This window comes from Hemitrygon akajei, chromosome 5 (genome assembly GCF_048418815.1).
Source record: "Hemitrygon akajei chromosome 5, sHemAka1.3, whole genome shotgun sequence".
Classification (NCBI taxonomy): Eukaryota; Metazoa; Chordata; class Chondrichthyes; order Myliobatiformes; family Dasyatidae; genus Hemitrygon; species Hemitrygon akajei.
The window spans coordinates 30,997,889-31,016,017 of record NC_133128.1 but is presented as its reverse complement, the minus strand read 5'-3'; the positions used below and the strand labels follow the sequence as shown (position 1 = coordinate 31,016,017).

Here is an 18,129-nt window from a genome sequence, read left to right as displayed (position 1 = left end):
TTTCAGATTGGGTCTCTGTTTCAGTTTTTAAACTTTTTCCTTTCAGTGCAGTTAAGTAGAGAAGCAACTTTATTTGTTGAGTTCAAAAGCCACAATATAGCAGACATTTTCAACTGTTTATAATAAAATTATAAGTTGACATGTATAAACTACAAACACAATTATGAAGAGTGTTTCACAAACAAGAGAAAATCTGCAGATGCTGGAAATCCAAGCAATAAGAAGAATACTGGAGGAACTCTGCAGGCCAGGAAGCATCTACGGAAAAGAGTAAACATTTACGATTTAATCTTCCATGGATACTTCCCGGCCTGTTAAATTCCTGCAGGATTTTGTTTTTTTTTAATGGAAAAAAACTCGAGAATCTGTTTAAATTATAATCATTGTTTGATTACTTTATTAAAATCATTGGGATACTGGCATGTATATGAAATAAATTGTGGTCCTTGTTTTATAGGACCATTGTTGGAATTGTATATGTGGCAGTTATTTAATGCATAAGATAAATCAATGTTAATTCTTGTAATGATAAATTTATTATCCAATAGACACTGTATAGTCTTAACTTCAATATGCCATGCTGTTAATTCTGGTCATGATTTTGCTTTTTAGAGTAGACTTAAAGTGCAGTAAACCAGTTTGCTAAATTGAGTTGTGTACTTTCTATCATTTGGGTTATTGGTGATGATTATGTGTTTCCGTGGTCACTCAGAATAAGCCTTAAAAGATGAATAAACGAAAATCAAAAACCTAATGGTACTGGCAATGTGAAAGAAAAACAAAGCTGGAAATATTCTACAAATCATGCTGTATCAGATTTATAGTCTTGTGTTCCTCCTAAGTAAGTTTAAAATGTGTGCTCATGTGTATACTGATAATGTTTTGGTAACTTTATTTGGCTACCTAACGTTCTAGAACTGCCTATGGTTAGTGATGTTAATGATATTGCCTTTTAATATTAATTGCAATGTTTTTAAAAAAGATTGTTAATCTGTGGAATACTTTCCATATCTGGTCTTTTAACCATTTAAAAACATTTTAAATTATTAAGAATGGAAGAGCAAAGTAAAAACTACGTTGGCAGAGATGATGAAATTTTGAAAATGGCATAGTGGTATACTTTCAGTAGTGAGAATGCCTTTATAAGAAATTGCTGAATTGCTTTTTTTTCTAATTTAAACTGCAGTTTTGTTTCTCAGTGATTTCTCGTAATTCTGCCACTTCCTCCTTTTTCTATCACCTTACACTCTTATTCTTTTTTTATTGCCTAGTTATGTGCCTGTTTCTTACTTATTTCTTCTAATCTGCCTTTCTTTACTTGTTTTCAATTCCTTCTCACTGTCTTTTTGTCCTCTTTTCATGTTCCACTTCAAATGTGATAGAGGGATGCAGCACGTGGAGGAGTTGCACTATTGATATTGGAAAAGGTTAGAGCAGCACTAGAGAGCCCATTCTGTGAGGCAATATGGATACAGCTAATGAATAAGAAAAGTGCAATTAGTATGATGGGGTTTTGTTACAGGCATCCCAATAGGCAGCAGGAGATAAATATAAGCAGATTATGGGAAGATGTATATGCAACAAAGTAGTGGTAATGGGTTTCTCGACAAGTTATGTAGCTAGTCTAACTGGACCTTGTATTGGGAAATTAGCCTGCCTTAATTGTTTTAGTGGGAAAGAATTTTGGGAATAGTGATTATAACTGTAATTTTTCAAAGTTATGGATGAGAGTAAGATGACCTGGAGGGGAGTGAAAGGTTGGTGGGTGTGCTAATTTGGGGGAAGGTTAATTGTAACATTATTCAAAAACTGGGAGAATACATTGGGATTGGCTGTTATTGAGTTAATCCACTCCTGATGAGGGAGAGCTATTTAAAGGTCAACTCGTCAGAATTCATTCGAAAATGAAGTAAATGACAGTATTCAGGAATCTTGAATGATAGATGTGTTACAAGTTTGCTCAAACAGAGAAAGGAAGAATGTTAAGTTTAGGAAGCTAAAATCAGATGGTGTCTTTTGAGTCATCAAAGGGAAGCAAGAGTGAGCTTAAGTAGGAAATCAGGAGGGCTAAAATGAGTCATGAAATATCTTTGCCAGGTAGGATTATAGGAAATCCTAAGGTATTTTTACATTCATTAAAATTAAGAGGGTAACTATGGAGAGGGTAGGGTCCTTAAGGACAAAGTAGTGAATTTATGTTTGGAAACAGGAGGTGGCTGAGGTGCTAAATTAGTGCAAAGTATTCGTATCCATGAAGTATTGGAGAAGATTCTTGGGGACAGGATTTGCTCTCATCTGGGGGTTGGGGGGGGGGGGTGGAAGCATAGACACAAGACTACATGTGGTGGAAATCTGGAGCAACATACAAAGGAGCTGGAGGAACTCGGGGTCAGATGTGACCTGTACAAAGCTATGATTACTGTTGTTTAATAGATTTATTAGGTAATGAGTATGGCTTTGTGCAAAGGGTATTATTTCTTCCTTGAGTTTTTTTTCTAGGAGCTGACAAGGGTGATTGAGGACAGGGCAGTGGATGTTCCATACCTAGACTAGTAAAAGTTTGACAAGATCTTTTAGTAGGCAGGTACAGAAAATTAGGCAAACATGATCCATGAAGACTTGGTAGATTGGATTCAAAATTGGCTTTGCTATAGAAGCCAAAATGGTAGGGGAGGGGTGTTACACAGAGTGGAGGTATGTGACCAGTGATAGTTTGCAAGGGTTAGTGCTTGATCCTCCTTTTTGTGATGTATATCAATGATTAGGATTACAACAGGTTAGTTAAATAGTAAGTGTACTGATGACACAGAAATTAGTGGAGTTACGGATAGTGAGGAAGATGTTCAAAGAATTCATCAGGATATAGAACATTTTCAAATGTGGACAGAGAAATGGCATAATCCAGCCCAATGGAAAATCAAACTTAATAGGAAATAATACAGTAAATGTTAGGAGCCTTGGAGTCTCTGATGTGCAGGTGGATATCAGGGTGCAAATTCACAGTTCATTAAAAAAGGCATCACAATGAAGAGGGTGATAGGAAAGTGTACAGCAAACTTGCCTTCATTGATTGTTGTGTTGAGTATAAAAGTTGCAAATTTTGTTTCAGTTGTATAAAACTTCGGTAAGGTCACATTTGGAGTACTATATTTAGTTTTATTTGCCACATTACAGGAAGAATGTGCGGGTTTTAGAGAGAGTATGAGAGATGATTCACCAAGATATTACCTGGATTAAAGAGAATTAACTATAAGGAGAGGATGGACACACTTGGGATTGTTTTCTCTGGAGTGTTGGAGTCTGAGGTCCAACTGATAAAAGCACTAAAGTAACTGGGCTAGATAGTTTTGTTTCTGCATGATGGAAATGTCAGATGCTAGAGGGCTTGAAGGGATAGGTTTAAAGGGGTGTGCGTGTGTGTGTGTCGGGGTGGGGGGGACCTAGTTGATGGTGAGTTTAAAGAACATTTACAAGACAATTATTTTACAGGGTGGTAGGTGCCTAGAATGCATTGACAGTGGAAGTTGTAGACGGTGATGCAATAGTAATATTTAAGAAGCATTTAAGAAGGGGGATGGGACCCGGAGCGATAGAGCAGTGTAAGAAGTGCATGGAGTAAAGCCAGATCTAACACATAGAGAGGCGGTGAGGAAAGAGCAGCAGAATAAAGGGTATAAAGGTAGAAGGGCTAAAGTGTGTGTACTCAATGCAAGAAGCATCAGGAACAAAGCTGATGAACTGAGAGCTTGGATACATACATGGAATTATGATGTAGTGGCCATTACGGAGACTTGGCTGGCACCAGGGCAGGAATGGATTCTCAATATTCCTGAATTTCAGTGCTTTAAAAGGGATAGGGCGGAAAAAGGGGAGGAGGGGTGGCGTTACTGGTCAGGGATACTATTACAGCTGCAGAAAGGGTGGGTAATGTAGCAGGGTCCTCTTTTGAGTCAGTATGGGTGGAAGTCAGGAACAGGAAGGGAGCAGTTACTCTACTGGGGGTATTCTATAGGCCCCCTGGTAGCAGCAGAGATACTGAGGAGTAGATTGGGAGGCAGATTTTGGAAAGGTGCAAAAATAACAGCGTTGTTATCATGGGTGAATTTAACTTTCTTAATATTGATTGGCACTTGATTAGTTCCAAGGGTTTAGATGGGGCAGAGTTTAAGTGTGCCCAGGATGGATTCCTGTCACAGTATGTTGACAGGCCGACTAGGGGGAATGCTAGATCTAGCATCTAGTTCGTTACCTAATACTAGATCTAGTATTAGATAACGAACTGGGTCAGGTCACAGATCTGTCAGTGGGTGAGCATCTGGGGGACAGTGATCACCGCTCCCTGACCTTTAGCATTATCATGGGAAAGGATAGAATCAGAGAGGACAGGAAAATGTTTAATTGGGGAAAGGCAAATTATGAGGCTATAAGGCTAGAACTTGTGGGTGTGAATTGGGATGATGTTTTTGCAGGGAAATGTACTATGGACATGTGGTCGATGTTTAAGGATCTCTTGCAGGATGTTAGGGATAAATTTGTCCCGGTGAGGAAGATAAAGAATGGTAGGGTGAATGAACCATGGGTGACAAGTGAAGTGGAAAATCTCGTCAGGTGGAAGAAGACAGCATACTTGAGGTTTAGGAAGCAAGGATCAGATGGGTCTATTGAGGAATATAGGGTAGCAAGAAAGGAGCTTAAGAAGGGGCTGAGAAGAGCAAGAAGGGGGCATGAGAAGGCCTTGGCGAATAGGGTAAAGGAAAACCCCAAGGCATTCTTCAATTATGTGAAGAACAAAAGGATGACAGGAGTGAAGGTAGGACCGATTAGAGATAAAAGTGGGAAGATGTGCGTGGAGGCTGTGGAAGTGAGTGAGGTCCTCAATGAATACTTCTCTTCGGTATTCACCACAGAGAGGGAACTTGATGATGGTGAGGACAATATGAGTGAGGTTGATGTTCTGGAGCATGTTGATATTAAGGGAGAGGAGGTGTTGGAATTGTTAAAACACATTAAGATGGGTAAGTCCCTGGGGCCTGATGGAATATTCCCCAGGCTGCTCCACGAGGCAAGGGAAGAGATTGCTGAACCTCTGGCTAGGATCTTTATGTCCTCGTTGTCCACGGGTATGGTACCGGAGGATTGGAGGGAGGCGAATGTTGTCCCCTTGTTCAAAAAAGGTAGTAATTATAGACCAGTGAGCCTTACGTCTGTGGTGGGAAAGCTGTTGGAAAAAATTCTTAGAGATAGGATCTATGGGCACTTAGAGAATCATGGTCTGATCAGGGACAGTCAGCATAGCTTTGTGAAGGGCAGATCGTGCCTAACAAGCCTGATAGAGTTCCTTGAGGAGGTGACCAGCCATATAGATGAGGGTAGTGCAGTGGATGTGACCTACATGGATTTTAGTAAGGCATTTGACAAGGTTCCACACGGTAGGCTTATTCAGAAAGTCAGAAGGCATGGGATCCAGGAAAGGTTGGCCAGGTGGATTCAGAATTGGCTTGCCTGCAGAAGGCAGAGGGTCCTGGTGGAGGGAGGACATTCAGATTGGATGGTTGTGACTCGTGGTGTCCCACAAGGATCTGTTCTGGGACCTCTACTTTTTGTGTTTTTATTAACGACCTGGATGTGGGGGTAGAAGGGTGGGTTGGCAAGTTTGCAGACGACACAAAGGTTGGTGGTGGTGTAGATATTGTAGAGGATTGCAGAGAGACATTGATAGGATGCAGAAGTGGGCTGAGAAGTGGCAGATGGAGTTCAACCTGGCGAAGTGTCAGGTGGTACACTTTGGAAGGACAAACTCCAAGGCAGAGTACAAAGTAAATGGCAGGATACTTGGTAGTGTGGAGGAGCAGAGGGATCTGGGGGTACATGTCCACAGATCCCTGAAAGTTGCCTCACAGGTAGATAGGGTAGTTAAGAAAGCTTATGGGGTGTTAGCTTTCATAAGTCGAGGGATAGAGTTTAAGAGATGCAATGTAATGATGCAGCTCTATAAAACTCTGGTTAGGCCACACTTGGAGTACTGTGTCCAGTTCTGGTTGCCTCAGTATAGGAATGATGTGGAAGTATTGGAAAGGGTACAAAGGCGATTTACCAGGATGCTGCCTGGTTTAGAGTATGTGTTATGATCAGAGATTAAGGGAGCTAGGGTTTTTCTCTTTGGAGAGGAGGAGGATGAGAGGAGACATGATAGAGGTGTACAAGATAGAGTGGACAGCCAGCGCCTCTTCCCCAGGGCACCACTGCTCTGTATAAGAGGACATTGCTTTAAGGTAAGGGGAGGGAAGTTCAAGGGGGATATTAGAGGAAGGTTTTTCACTCAGAGTGGTTGGTGCGTGGAATGCACTGCCTGAGTCAGTGGTGGAGGCGTATACACTAGTGAAGTTTAAGAGACTACTAGACAGGTATATGGAGGAATTTAAAGTGGGGGGTTATATGGCAGGCAGGATTTGATGGTTGGGACAACATTGTGGGCCGAAGGGCCTGTAATGTGCTGTACTGTTCTATGTTCTATTTCAACAGGGTCATAAGCAGGCAGTGAATGGAAGGATATAGACCACATGCAGGCACTGCATTGGTTTAGATAGAAATAATGAGATTACAAACACAAGATTTTGCAGTTGATGGAAATGCAGAGTAACCCATGCCCACACCCAGATGAGTTCAGCAGTTATAGCAGCATCTACAGAGAGAAATAAACCTTTGACATTTTAGTCCTGCAGGGTCTTGGATGGACCTGTTCCTGTGCTGTACTGTTCTATTTGTTCATTCTCTTTTTGCTTTAGTAGTTGACATTAAACTGAAGAATTTGACATTTTAATGAAGAACTTTATGGGTCATCTTTCATTTGGAAATGCACTGAGTAATGACCAAAATTGCATGTAGTAAAATGGCATGCAAATATATTTCAAAAGTGATAACTAGGCTCTGTTTTGAAAATTATAACTAAATTTTTAATAAATAGACATTTATTCTATTTCATTAATGTACAGTGTAGACCAATTTCGTCAGCATGTATTTTCATTTCTCATACCAGCATATAGTTTCTCTCCTAGAATACTATTGTTTTTCCCTGTAGGTTAATTAAAGTGAACTAAAATAAAGTACTAATACATTAATCAATGTGGTTGATGATATAAATGTTCAAAAATGGGTCTTGGGACATTTTAAAATTACCCTGTTTGACTGACTAAAGATGTTACAATCTGTGTATATAAAATATGGAAATAAAAACCAGTGGGATAGAAATCTGATTTAAATGGGAGAGTCACACACAGCAAAATATTTTAGATTTCCAATCCGTTATGATGGTATTTAGTATTACAGGGAAATCATATGGTTTTGTACTAGCATTTATGCTCAGGAGCCACTAATGCATGTTTGGTGGCTAAGGACAGACTCGGGTCCTGCTATGATATTGCTTCTTCTACCAAGCAAATGAAATGAATCACAAGTATTCTGAATGGTTTGCTATACGAATATTGGTTAAGAGATTTGGTAGAGCTGAAGGTTTGTAAATACAAGATGCAGCATAAATTGTGATCTATAGGAATAAATCAAATGTTTTGGGGAAACTGTAGTAATCGTGTTAATATACATTAATCTATAACTTGGATGTTTTGCTGTTTCTAGGCTTAAAAATCCTGGTTAGAATATTGGGTTTTATCTACAGTCAAGGTGCTCTTTGAAGGAAAAGCAAAATGAATTGTAGTGCAAGCTTGTCTTCACTCGTTTTTCCCTTTGCCGTCGGTTACAGAACCAGACTCTTATGACTTCTTTCTCCAGGTTTAGACTTTCTGCCATTTGCATGATCTCCTGGGAGGAAGGTTTACTTTGATGTCCAAAGTGTGTCTCCAGTGTTTCTTTTGCTAGCATGCTGATGATACAAAAGCAAATGTATAGATCAGTTCAACCTGTGCCTTCTGTATAATTTATTATACTATTTCCTTAATTTTTGTACTTGTCAATTCCCTGTGAAGTAGCAGTGTAAACTTGCCCTTTCAGAATTTGCATAAAAAATTGTGTTTTCCTGTAGTGGAAAATATTCAACATACATGTAGTGTAGTGTAGGATAAAATCCAAGCATACATTTCAGTAGTTTTGCAAATGTCTTGCTTTAGAAATTTTCCCCCCTCAACTTGCATGTATGGAAGTTGTATCAGTAATTAATTAGTTTGTCACAGACATAATGCTTTTGTCAATTTTTGATTTTTAATGGGAAAACCCAAACTACCAATTTCCCAGTTTTTTAAACTGTAGAATACTACATTTGCTAAGTGTCATAATGAACATGAAATTTGCTATCATTCTATCATTAGTGGTGCAAAAGTTTATTTTCACAATTTTGCCCCTTTAAAAAAAACTTTAAATTTATAAAAGTTGCTCTTAACATTTTCATGCACAAGACATAGTTTCCAGAAGATTACCTTGAGTTGGTATTTTAAGATGAATGTACTTTTATGTAGAAAACACACACTACTCCTCATGAGAATATTTAACTATTATGCTCACCTGATTGTCGTCCTTCTTTTTCTTTTCCTTTCAGTTGTTCCTGCCCTTTCATTATTTAAAGCTGTGAGGAAAACAGTAACAGAATAAATTTGCATTCATCTGCAAGAACTTGTATCCATTCTTTTCTTTGAAAACTTCGGTTAACTTTGGGTTAGTTACACGGGTGTAAACCAGATCAAACTCCAATTCCAGATTCTAATTTACATTTTAATTACCACATTTAAAAAAATTCTTATAGCATATTTTTTGCTGGCTTCTGAATATATTCCCACATTCAGTTTTGGCAGTGTGCCTTGGCAGTTTACAGTGGTTGTGGAGAAAATGCTGTACACATTGCTGAATATTACCTGGACTACAAGGATTAAATTACCAAAACAGATTACTTGCTATATTCCCTTAAAGATTGAAAATTAATGAATATGACAAATCAATTATTTTGCAGAAGAGGGCAATACTACTTTTATTAGAGGTCCATAACATTAAAGTTAGAACTCAATTATTCAGTGAGTAATGCAAGGAAAGACTTCATAGAAAGGGTAGAGTTCTGATTCCCCAGAATTTTCTTCAGATGATTAGAACATTAAAGTGCGATAAAATTCAGCAATGGTCAAGCTGAATAGAAGGGCAGGTTCATGGGCATTCTTGGTCTGATTTTTCAAATCTGTGCTGCAATAATCTTTAATAATGGACTCCAATAATTTTTCAATAATCTATCTTCCAATTCTAATGTTTTGATCTTCCCGGAATTGGTAGCAATGATCTCAGCTAGTAAGGAATTCCTTTGTTTTGAACTGTCTTACTTTTAAATTGCTTCATAAAATGACCTCCTCAGACAAGAATAGTTATCTACCCTCTACTTAAATTTAAGTGAATTTTCACCAGATATTAATTGTAATGATTAAATTTTACTTTTAATTTTCTGATATGCTCCTGGAAAGTACCTAAAGAAATCTCCCTGTATTAAAGGTATAGTATACCCAAACTATATGAAAGACCATTGGTTATATCTACTATTGTATTAAAAATCTATATAACCACATTTTTTTGCTTTAATTATAACATTTAACCATTCTTGAACTCTCAGCATTTTGAGGATCTTGTTCATTTTCAAGTTAACACATATGATTTTGGAAAGGCATTCGATAACCTCCTACAACAATGAATATCTATACTAGCAAAATTTAACTTTTAAGAACTGGGGAAACTGATTGCAACAAAAAAATGCTGCATGAACTCAGCAGGTTAAGCAGCACCTATGGAAGGAAATGATCGTTTAGAATACAGTATGGTACATTCTAACAATACCTAATCATAGTGAGGAGGAAATTACATGTGTGTTGGGAGTTAAAGGGATAGAAAATTGTTGATGGGGAAGAGTTGAAATAAACTCAAAGAAGACTAATGCATGTGTATATATGCAGATAAGTTGGATCTCTGGTACGTCAAAATGAAACTTAATGAAATTTAATAATTATTTAGTGATTAACAGAAATAATTGTACCCAATTGAACAGAATAAAAAAATCGAGAGACACATACCTCCTATTTGTTCTGCTTCATCTAACCATTTGGAAAGGATTGATTTAAGTTTGCAAGCATTTTTAAAGCTCAATTGTAAATTTTCAAAGCGACAAATTGTTGTTTGGCTAAATTCTGAGCCATGCACAGCAGCAAGAGCCTCTCCAACATTTGTCTGTGTGTAACCTGTGGTGAGGAAGGAAGAAAGGTGGCCTCAAGGGAGATTATTAATTGAGGCAATACAGTATAACATTAAACTTGCACGCACCTGTTGGAGCTATGAACTTTAACCCTGCTTGAAATTGAACAGTTTTACAAGTAACTGAAGCTGATTAATTTTTAATTCGCACATTTCCACGTAAGGAAAGAAATGACACATTCTTACTACAATTTTTATAATTTATAATTTGGGAGCAAATATACAAAAGCGCAGAAAAGGATGTATTTTTATTTGGATTTAGTTATATTAAAATGACAAATAAACTCTTCAGTCACAAACAGAACTAGATCTTCGAACACCGAAACACGACATTCAGCTGTCATACAATTTAAATGAATCCTACACAAATCCCATTTTATCCTCACCAAATTGGAATCAATTTCCCACAGATAATACCAAGGGACGATTTGTAGTGTTCGATCGAAATACAAGTCTATATGTGTTTTGAAAATGGGAAGAACAACAGCACCGATGCAAAACTCAAGCATCCACGAGGAGAATCGCAGTCTCCACACGTATAGCACAGGAAGTCAAGCTTGAACTTAGGGTGCTGGAGGTGTGCCATCCCAAAATTCAGTTCCAGGAAATTCGTAATGCATTGGGTGTGCGTTACCAATCCTTTTAGTTTGGACTAGATTTTAAATCCAAACTAAATACAAAATACTGCTGATGCTGGAATTCTGAAATAAAGACGGGAAATACTGAACAATCCCACTATCATCTGTAGAGATACAAACAGTTAACCTTTGTGGTCGATAACCTTTTATCAGAAGTGAAAAAAAAGTTGGAGGTACAACCAGCAAAATCCTTGCGTTTAAGTTCATTGTACTGTAGGGGGGAAATTGTTCATGTCAGGGTGGGGTAGTAGCTTTCTTTTACTACTCTGTACAACCCCCAGCTCGGCATCGTTTTCAGGACCTTACTTTGTCGGCCCCCGAATGTAGTCGGACTTCTAATCCCATCTTTGAATCACTAATTCATGCATCATTATAGCTTCACGTTTATTTCCCTGTTTACGTTAAAAACTCAGCATTATAAAACAAGACAAGTAAATCTTATCACTTAAAAGTTTGCCTTGTTGAATGAATTGTGAATATAAAATTATTGCACTTTTGCAAATAGAAATGCGAATCTAGGCTCTCTTATTACTTGTGTTAAGATGGGGTAAGTTCATAAAACTACTGTACAAAAGAATTCGAGGTACAAGCATCAAAATCCTATTGTCTGTATTAACTGATCTTGTCTCTACCGTCAAGATGAGGCCACACGCAGGTCGATGGAGCAATACCTTATCTCCCGCCTAGGTAGCCTCCTACCTGCCGGCATGAACATTCAACTCACAGACCTCCGTTGATACCCCTGGACCCCCTTACCCCATCCCTATCTATAATTTTAGTCTGGTTCGCTTTCTCTCTCTTCCCCCCCCCCCACTATAATATCCCCCCAGCCCTACCTTTCATTCTCTTTTATTTCCCATAATTCTCCACCTTCCCCCTAGCCCATTTCCCTCCAGCCTATCACTTCCCAGCTCTCTACTTCATCCCGCCCCCCACTTCTTATCCCCCCTCAACCATCCCATGTTACTTCACTCCTGATGAAGGGTTTCGGCCCAAAACATCGTCACTACCTCCTCCCATAGATGCTGTCTGGCCTGCTGAGTTCTGCCAGCATTTTGTGTTTTTATTTCGTCCTATGTATTATTATTTTATATTGTTCTCATGTTATTTCTCCAATAGAAATTACTCATGAACTAAATTATCTGAGGATTAGAAATGTAGGTATGAACTCAGATCCTCAAAAGAAATGAGGAATCTGATAAATGCTGGCAACACTGTCCTCCTGTTCACATTGTACACGTTTTTATTTCACAGCTTTTCCTTCAAGCTCTAAATAAATAGTTAACAAAGGTCGCTGACGTTTTGTGAGAGTTCTCAAACAGAACCTTCGATATTCATTTTCCTTACTACTGGAAACCGCCAAAAGTATCGTTAACTAATTCATATAGATGATTTTAGCACCTTTGTCCATACTAACTCTGAACTATATCCAGCTTTTTGAACTGCAATGTACCTTTAATCCTTTGCATGTTCAAAAGGTTGATTTTATCGCAGCACCATTTGAGCCAAAGTATCCGCGGTTCTTTGCTCACAAAATAATTGCATAATTAATAAAAAAAAATGTTTATTGTTTACCTAACTTTATTCTTCTTAATTTGAATTGAGCTGCAAACACCTCTAGGTCTTTGATTTCTGGCGAATCCACTGCAACCGGGTCCTCGGTAGTTTTATTCTTTTTTCGGAAATCTTGTTTGAAGTCCACGGCAATGGATTCCTCGCACAGGACTGACTGATGTAAGGAAGTGAATCCATGCCCCAGGTTACATGAGGAGGTGCTTAATGCATGGTCGGGCAGCTTATACAGACACGGAGCAAGGCCACCTGCACACGGAGAGAATGCCGCTAAGTTGTTAAAAACACCCTTTGAAACGGAAAATAACTTATGTGCGCGAAGCTACAGAACAACGTATCAGGCAGTAACGAACATGATCAAACATTTTAGCCTGAGCTGCTGCGCGTTTTTCATGAAGTTTATCTTTTGAATGGAATTCTACAAAATTAGTAGAATTATTTACTTGCTTTTTGAAGTTTCACACCTTATTTGAGATATAAAAAGTATTGCGATCCTTATTAAGGTGTGATATTTCTAATGAAGTTTCACCCGTAGATGTCTCTATGTATTCCAAATTGCCAAAATATCGTAGAACAAGTGATTAACCTTGAGATGGGAATCAAAATAGTAATTGGAATAAGAATATACATATTAAGCGACTGTAGAGCATTTCATAGTCTGATCGAGAACTATTTGTTAAAGTATTACAGTCTCCGATAAACTGTATCTATATAGATAAATATTCCTTTTGGACTTTGTACTAGAATGGTGAGGGTCAGACAATGTACAATGACCAAAGATATTTTCTCCTTTGCTTGCTCAGTTACAGCTCGCCAGTAGTTTGGTATTTTACCATAAACCTATGTATTGTATGAACTGTTGTATACCTATCCGACAGTTCTACCCCGTTTCTAATTTGTACCTGAATTCTCCGTCCCTCGCTGGTACACTTGTTTATTTAATTCCCTTCATGCTATCATTCCCTAATGGTTATCGCTATCGTTCAACACCATTTCCAGTTTAAAAATTGAATCTATGTGTTTCAATTATCTTCAGAACGGTAAATAAAATAATAATTTAATATATTCAAGTACACTGGAAGATAGCTGGATTGAAATTGTTTAAAGGTTCGGAAAACATACTTTCACTTCCAAGGACTACAACTGATGTTCCCCGTATTATTGATTTACATATATTATTATTAGCTTGTTGTATTTGCTCAGTTTGTCTTTTTTGCACCTTGGCTGTCTGTTCAGTCTTTATCTGTAATTTTTCGTTGATTCTATTCCATTCCCTTGTTCTACTGTGAATGCCTGTAAAAACGAATCTCAGGTTAATATGTGACGACATGTACTATGCGTACTTTGATAATAAATTTACTTAGAGCATTGAAATGCATCTACCATCCTATCAGTTTAAATGCAGTGATTGCCTAGTTCGTAGTGCTTGTTGCATTTCTGTGAAATGCCAGGCAACTGATCAATTCTCAGATTACCTTCGCAGCTCCTCGTCTTGAACTGATGACGACGGAAGAATGTGTCCCATATTTTCTGTGAATTGTGCGTCAAAATTGGGAAATAGGCTTATCTTCACGTGAAAATTCTTGACTGACTGCCTATTTGGCATTAAGAACTCTAAATTCTGCTGCCGGAATCGATGACAAAATTGGCAACAATGGAATAAATGTTATATTCAGTGCAATTACGCAACACTTTGGTACACGGCTACCAGAATATCAACACAGCAGATGGAAGTTCCTTTCATCGGGGGGGGGGGGAGAAAAAAAAGAGTCAATAAGATATAACACACTCAAAATGCTGGAGGAACTCAGCAGGTCAGTCAGCATCTATGGAGATCAGCTTCAGGCCAAGACCTTTCATTCCTTTCCATAGATGCTGCCTAACCTGCTGTGTTCCTCCGGCATTTTATGTGTGTTACTCTGAATTTCCAGTATCTGCAGAATGTCTTGAGTTTTCGGTAAGATATAAACTTGGTAATAAAAACCTGTTGTCACTATAACAGACGTCGTGCTTCTTAATATTTCAGTCATTTGATTGTAGCGCGAATAGGTTTATTCAACCACTTCTCAATTCTTATAGTGGTACGTAGCACTCCTTACCCCACCACTCTAATGTTGATTAAGAACAGCGTCAATTGATGGGGAATTTGAAGTGGACTACAGAATCTGCGAGCTTGTCTTCAAATCGTTTCCATCGCAAGTGTCCTAACTTCCTCACTCCGCCGCTACACTACACTGATAGAAGGAGTTCTTCTCCCCCCACCTACCCTCACACACACCTTATTCATTCATTATAATCTTTCTGTCATCACATTTAAAACAAACCTGTAAACACTGCGTCAATGCCTCCTGATTCTCCCCAAAGCGGGTTGCGTTCCACAACACTTCCGACCTTCGGCCGCTAATCTGGTGAAATAACCTTACAAGTGTGGACATTGCTGGGAGTGGTGGAATCGCAAGTTCTGCAGACTGGCCGATTTCATTCCGCGAAGTTGCTGTAAAACAACTCGTGCACGTACGCAGTGTGATGAGGTAACCACTCAAGATCAATTGCAAAGCCGCACTGGAAAGCTAGGAAGATTATTACACTAAACCGTGCATTTCAGAAGCAGAAACGTAATTGTAATAGCAACAGCAAGAGAAACGTATATTCACCTTACCCGTCATAACCCCATAAGGAGATTGTTGGCTCCCATAATGACAAGATGGCATTGAATAATGGAGTCCGGTGGATGTATTGGCCAGAGACCCCGGGGGGAGATGCATAAAGGAACATTTGGCTGTTGACAGTGGTTGTATCGAGGTTAAAACCGATGGGACTAGTTAGAAAAAGCACAGCGTATGAAAAACCTAATTTAATAATAGTTTCAAATAAAACAGCAGAAATCTCGAATTTCAAAATGTTCTTCAAATAAAATTCTAAATCTATAATTATGACAATTGACTAATTGAAAGCTTTGATATTTCTGAGAACATGCTCTTCAAAAAAGTAGTTATAGGAATACACGACTTTTTACAATGTAGCGATCGAAATGTTTACTCCATTTAGATGTCTTAAAGATAAAACAATTTGCATAAGAGTCAATTAACACGATTTAATGTACAGTTATTTTAAAAGTGACGGAAAATGTATATATTGATATACAATTGGCGGAAAGATGTTGAAAATTCCAATTCGTGAACTAGGTGTTCTTTTTAGATACCAATATGGCTCGTATAATTTCCAGTAGCCTATGTTACTCGTACGATGTCAGTTAACAACAACTAAAATTAAACAATTCAACGAACGTTTCCTTTGCTCAAAGTTTGTCGGAAAATAATCAGCCTTTAATAAGGGTTGCAGGGTGGAATCTTCCTTCATGTTTGAACAATGGGGCTTGATCAAAATGGAAGTGGAATAGCCCTCTCAAAGCACTTTATAGCAACAAAATCGCCTTTAAATGCAATCTCTGCTGCGACGCGGACAAATTTCCCACAGTAGGCTCCCGCAAAACGACCAAATTATCTGTTAGAGCTTGGCGGAAGGGAATAAAAGACGCCAAGACGTTAAGGACAAACTTTTGATGTTGCCTAAAGGCGATGACTCTGACGCAGAGGAGTGTCCGCCCAGATTTTTGGAATGAAACGAACTCACGAATTTCTGACGCAGAGGTCCGAATGTGGCAAACTGAGCTTCGGTTGGCGTGTAACCAACGGAGTTATTTGAGAGGTACAGCGGGAAAAAGAAGCCCCAGCTTCATTTTTGCAATCTCTATTTTAAACGGTGATCTGTTGTTCTAGTTAAAAGACCAGTAAGACTGCTTTCTGTAAGTGACGTTTAACAGAATCATGCAACGTGCACTGACCTTCTTGTATTAGTTATGTCAACTTTTGTTAATTTGTCAATAGCTGCACAAAATTCTTATATTTAAGCCAACGCTTAGCCATATTGTTGGTTTGTATAGCGACGCTGTAACTTGCTTTTAATTCCCCGCTCTCCTAACTCTGCTCCCCTGTTCCGTGAAATATTATTGAAGATTTGCTTTTCGTACCTCGGCTCCAACTCCACCTTAAAATCCCAGTTTTAATCAAGACTTTGGCCATCCCTATTACTAAGCCATTAAGCATGTTATCACTTTGGGATACTTACTTACAAGTTAGAATGTACAGCGCAAAAGTTGCAGTGCGTAATGTTGGTATATCTCGCTAAAAGTGGTTACACATTTTTAAGGCGCCTAAAATTTGCTAACAATCGTCATCTGCTCGTCAATGTGTCTACTTTGTCAAATTGTTCTGACCTATCTGCCAGCCCCGATTAGTTAACCCATACTCTAATTAAGACCATAAGATCATAAGACAAAGGCGCATTATTAGGCCATTCAGCCCATCAAGTCTGCTCCACTATTCCAGCTTGGCCAATTTATTAACCCTCCCAATCTCATTCTCCAGACTTCTCCTTGTAACCTTTGAGGCCCTTATTAATCAAGAACATATCAACCTAAGCCTTAAATATAACCAGTGACTTGGCCTCCACAGCCGTCTGTGGCAATGAATTCCACAGAATCACCCCCGCTGACTAAAGAAATTCCTCCTCATCTCTGTTCAAAAGGGGAGTCCTTGTATTCTGAAGCTTGCCCTCTGGTCATGGAATTCCCCACTAATGGGTAATCCTCTCTCCGTCGAAACTATCCAGGCTTTTCAATGTTCGATAGATTTCAATGAGATCCCTCTCTCCCCCCACCTCCCATTCGACCGAAATCCAACTAGCACAATTCTGGAGCGATCAAATGCTCCTCTTGCGTCAAGCCTTTAATTTTGTAACCTATAGTGTAATGAATAAGATTTGAATGGGAACAAGGATTTTTTCTTGAAGTTACCTGTTGAAACCACACTGATCCCCTGGTTGGAGCCGGAGAGGCATTCAGCGGCATTTGGGTGGTGCATTGTCAGTAGCAGCGGAGAGTCTCTGAACTAAGAGCTGTGAAATAATTCACATTTTAAATTGTCATCCTGCAGCATTTATTGTGCAACAACCAATTTTCAAAAACGCTTTCTTTTAGCCGTACTGTCACGTATTTACCTTCTTTCTCATTTGCTGCTACCAGACGGTTCCTATGATGGAGGCAGCCAGTTTACGTTTACAGAGTGGCTGAAGATGTGCGTGGCTCCTAGATTGCGCACGTCGGTCGCGTGCCAGTATTTATAAGGCAATTTCACTTCTTCATTAATTTTAATGGCCTTTCCCTGGGATATTATTTATAATCCGCCACCAGCATCTAATCAGGAAGGAGAAGAAACCCGACACCGTGCTTGCAATGAAACGAGGAAATAAACACCATTAGAAATCTGAGGAGGGTCGTACGGTTTAGGTAATCAAATGGAATAGATCCTAATTTTGCTTTCAAATAACAAAAACAAATTTCTTGATGATATGGCGAAAATCTTCAGATGATGTTTCTAATTGTGCTTTTTCCCCCATGGAAGCAGCATCATTAGAAAAGGGGAATGGACTCAAAGTGGGTCATATCACAAAAATTGCAATTTTAAAACCTACTCGTTCTGCTGTTTCTATTCTATGAGCATTTTAATGAAAATCCATGGCAGCCTTTCTGAAAAGGCTCCTTTTAAAAATTATTTTCCTTTCTTCAGCACTGCTGCTTGTCCCATTAATCGCGTTGAGATAAAATTTTGGAACAAATCAAACGATTTCAATT

General features: G+C 38.7%; 1 protein-coding gene across 3 annotated transcripts; it reads right to left on the bottom strand.

The window, feature by feature from the left end:
- Positions 1-7,269: 7,269 nt before the first annotated feature.
- On the bottom strand, positions 7,270-17,585 carry pou1f1 (POU class 1 homeobox 1). Of its 3 annotated transcripts, none has more exons than XM_073045116.1 (7): positions 17,496-17,585; positions 17,293-17,393; positions 15,097-15,255; positions 12,441-12,686; positions 10,050-10,214; positions 8,512-8,572; positions 7,270-7,876 (listed from the first exon to the last, which is right to left on the bottom strand). In XM_073045116.1, the coding sequence occupies exons 2-7, from the start codon at positions 17,357-17,359 to the stop codon at positions 7,663-7,665; spliced, it is 912 nt and encodes a 303-aa protein (XP_072901217.1). In that variant the 5' UTR covers positions 17,360-17,393; positions 17,496-17,585; the 3' UTR covers positions 7,270-7,662. The 3 variants fall into 3 exon arrangements, with proteins under 3 accessions (XP_072901217.1, XP_072901218.1, XP_072901219.1); XM_073045117.1 differs by having other exon boundaries at positions 15,097-15,216; XM_073045118.1 differs by lacking the exon at positions 10,050-10,214.
- Between the last annotated feature and the right edge of the window lie 544 nt (positions 17,586-18,129).

Excerpts from the sequence above, each read along its gene's own strand:
- pou1f1 (XM_073045116.1), bottom strand. The coding sequence starts at position 17,359 with ATGCACCACCCAAATGCCGCTGAATGCCTCTCCGGCTCCAACCAGGGG. Across the intron at positions 15,256-17,292 it reads GATCAGTGTGGTTTCAACAG|TCCCATCGGTTTTAACCTCG; the intron begins GTAACTTCAAGA and ends TTTTCTAACTAG. Across the intron at positions 10,215-12,440 it reads ATTAAGAAGAATAAAGTTAG|GTTACACACAGACAAATGTT; the intron begins GTAAACAATAAA and ends TCCTCACCACAG.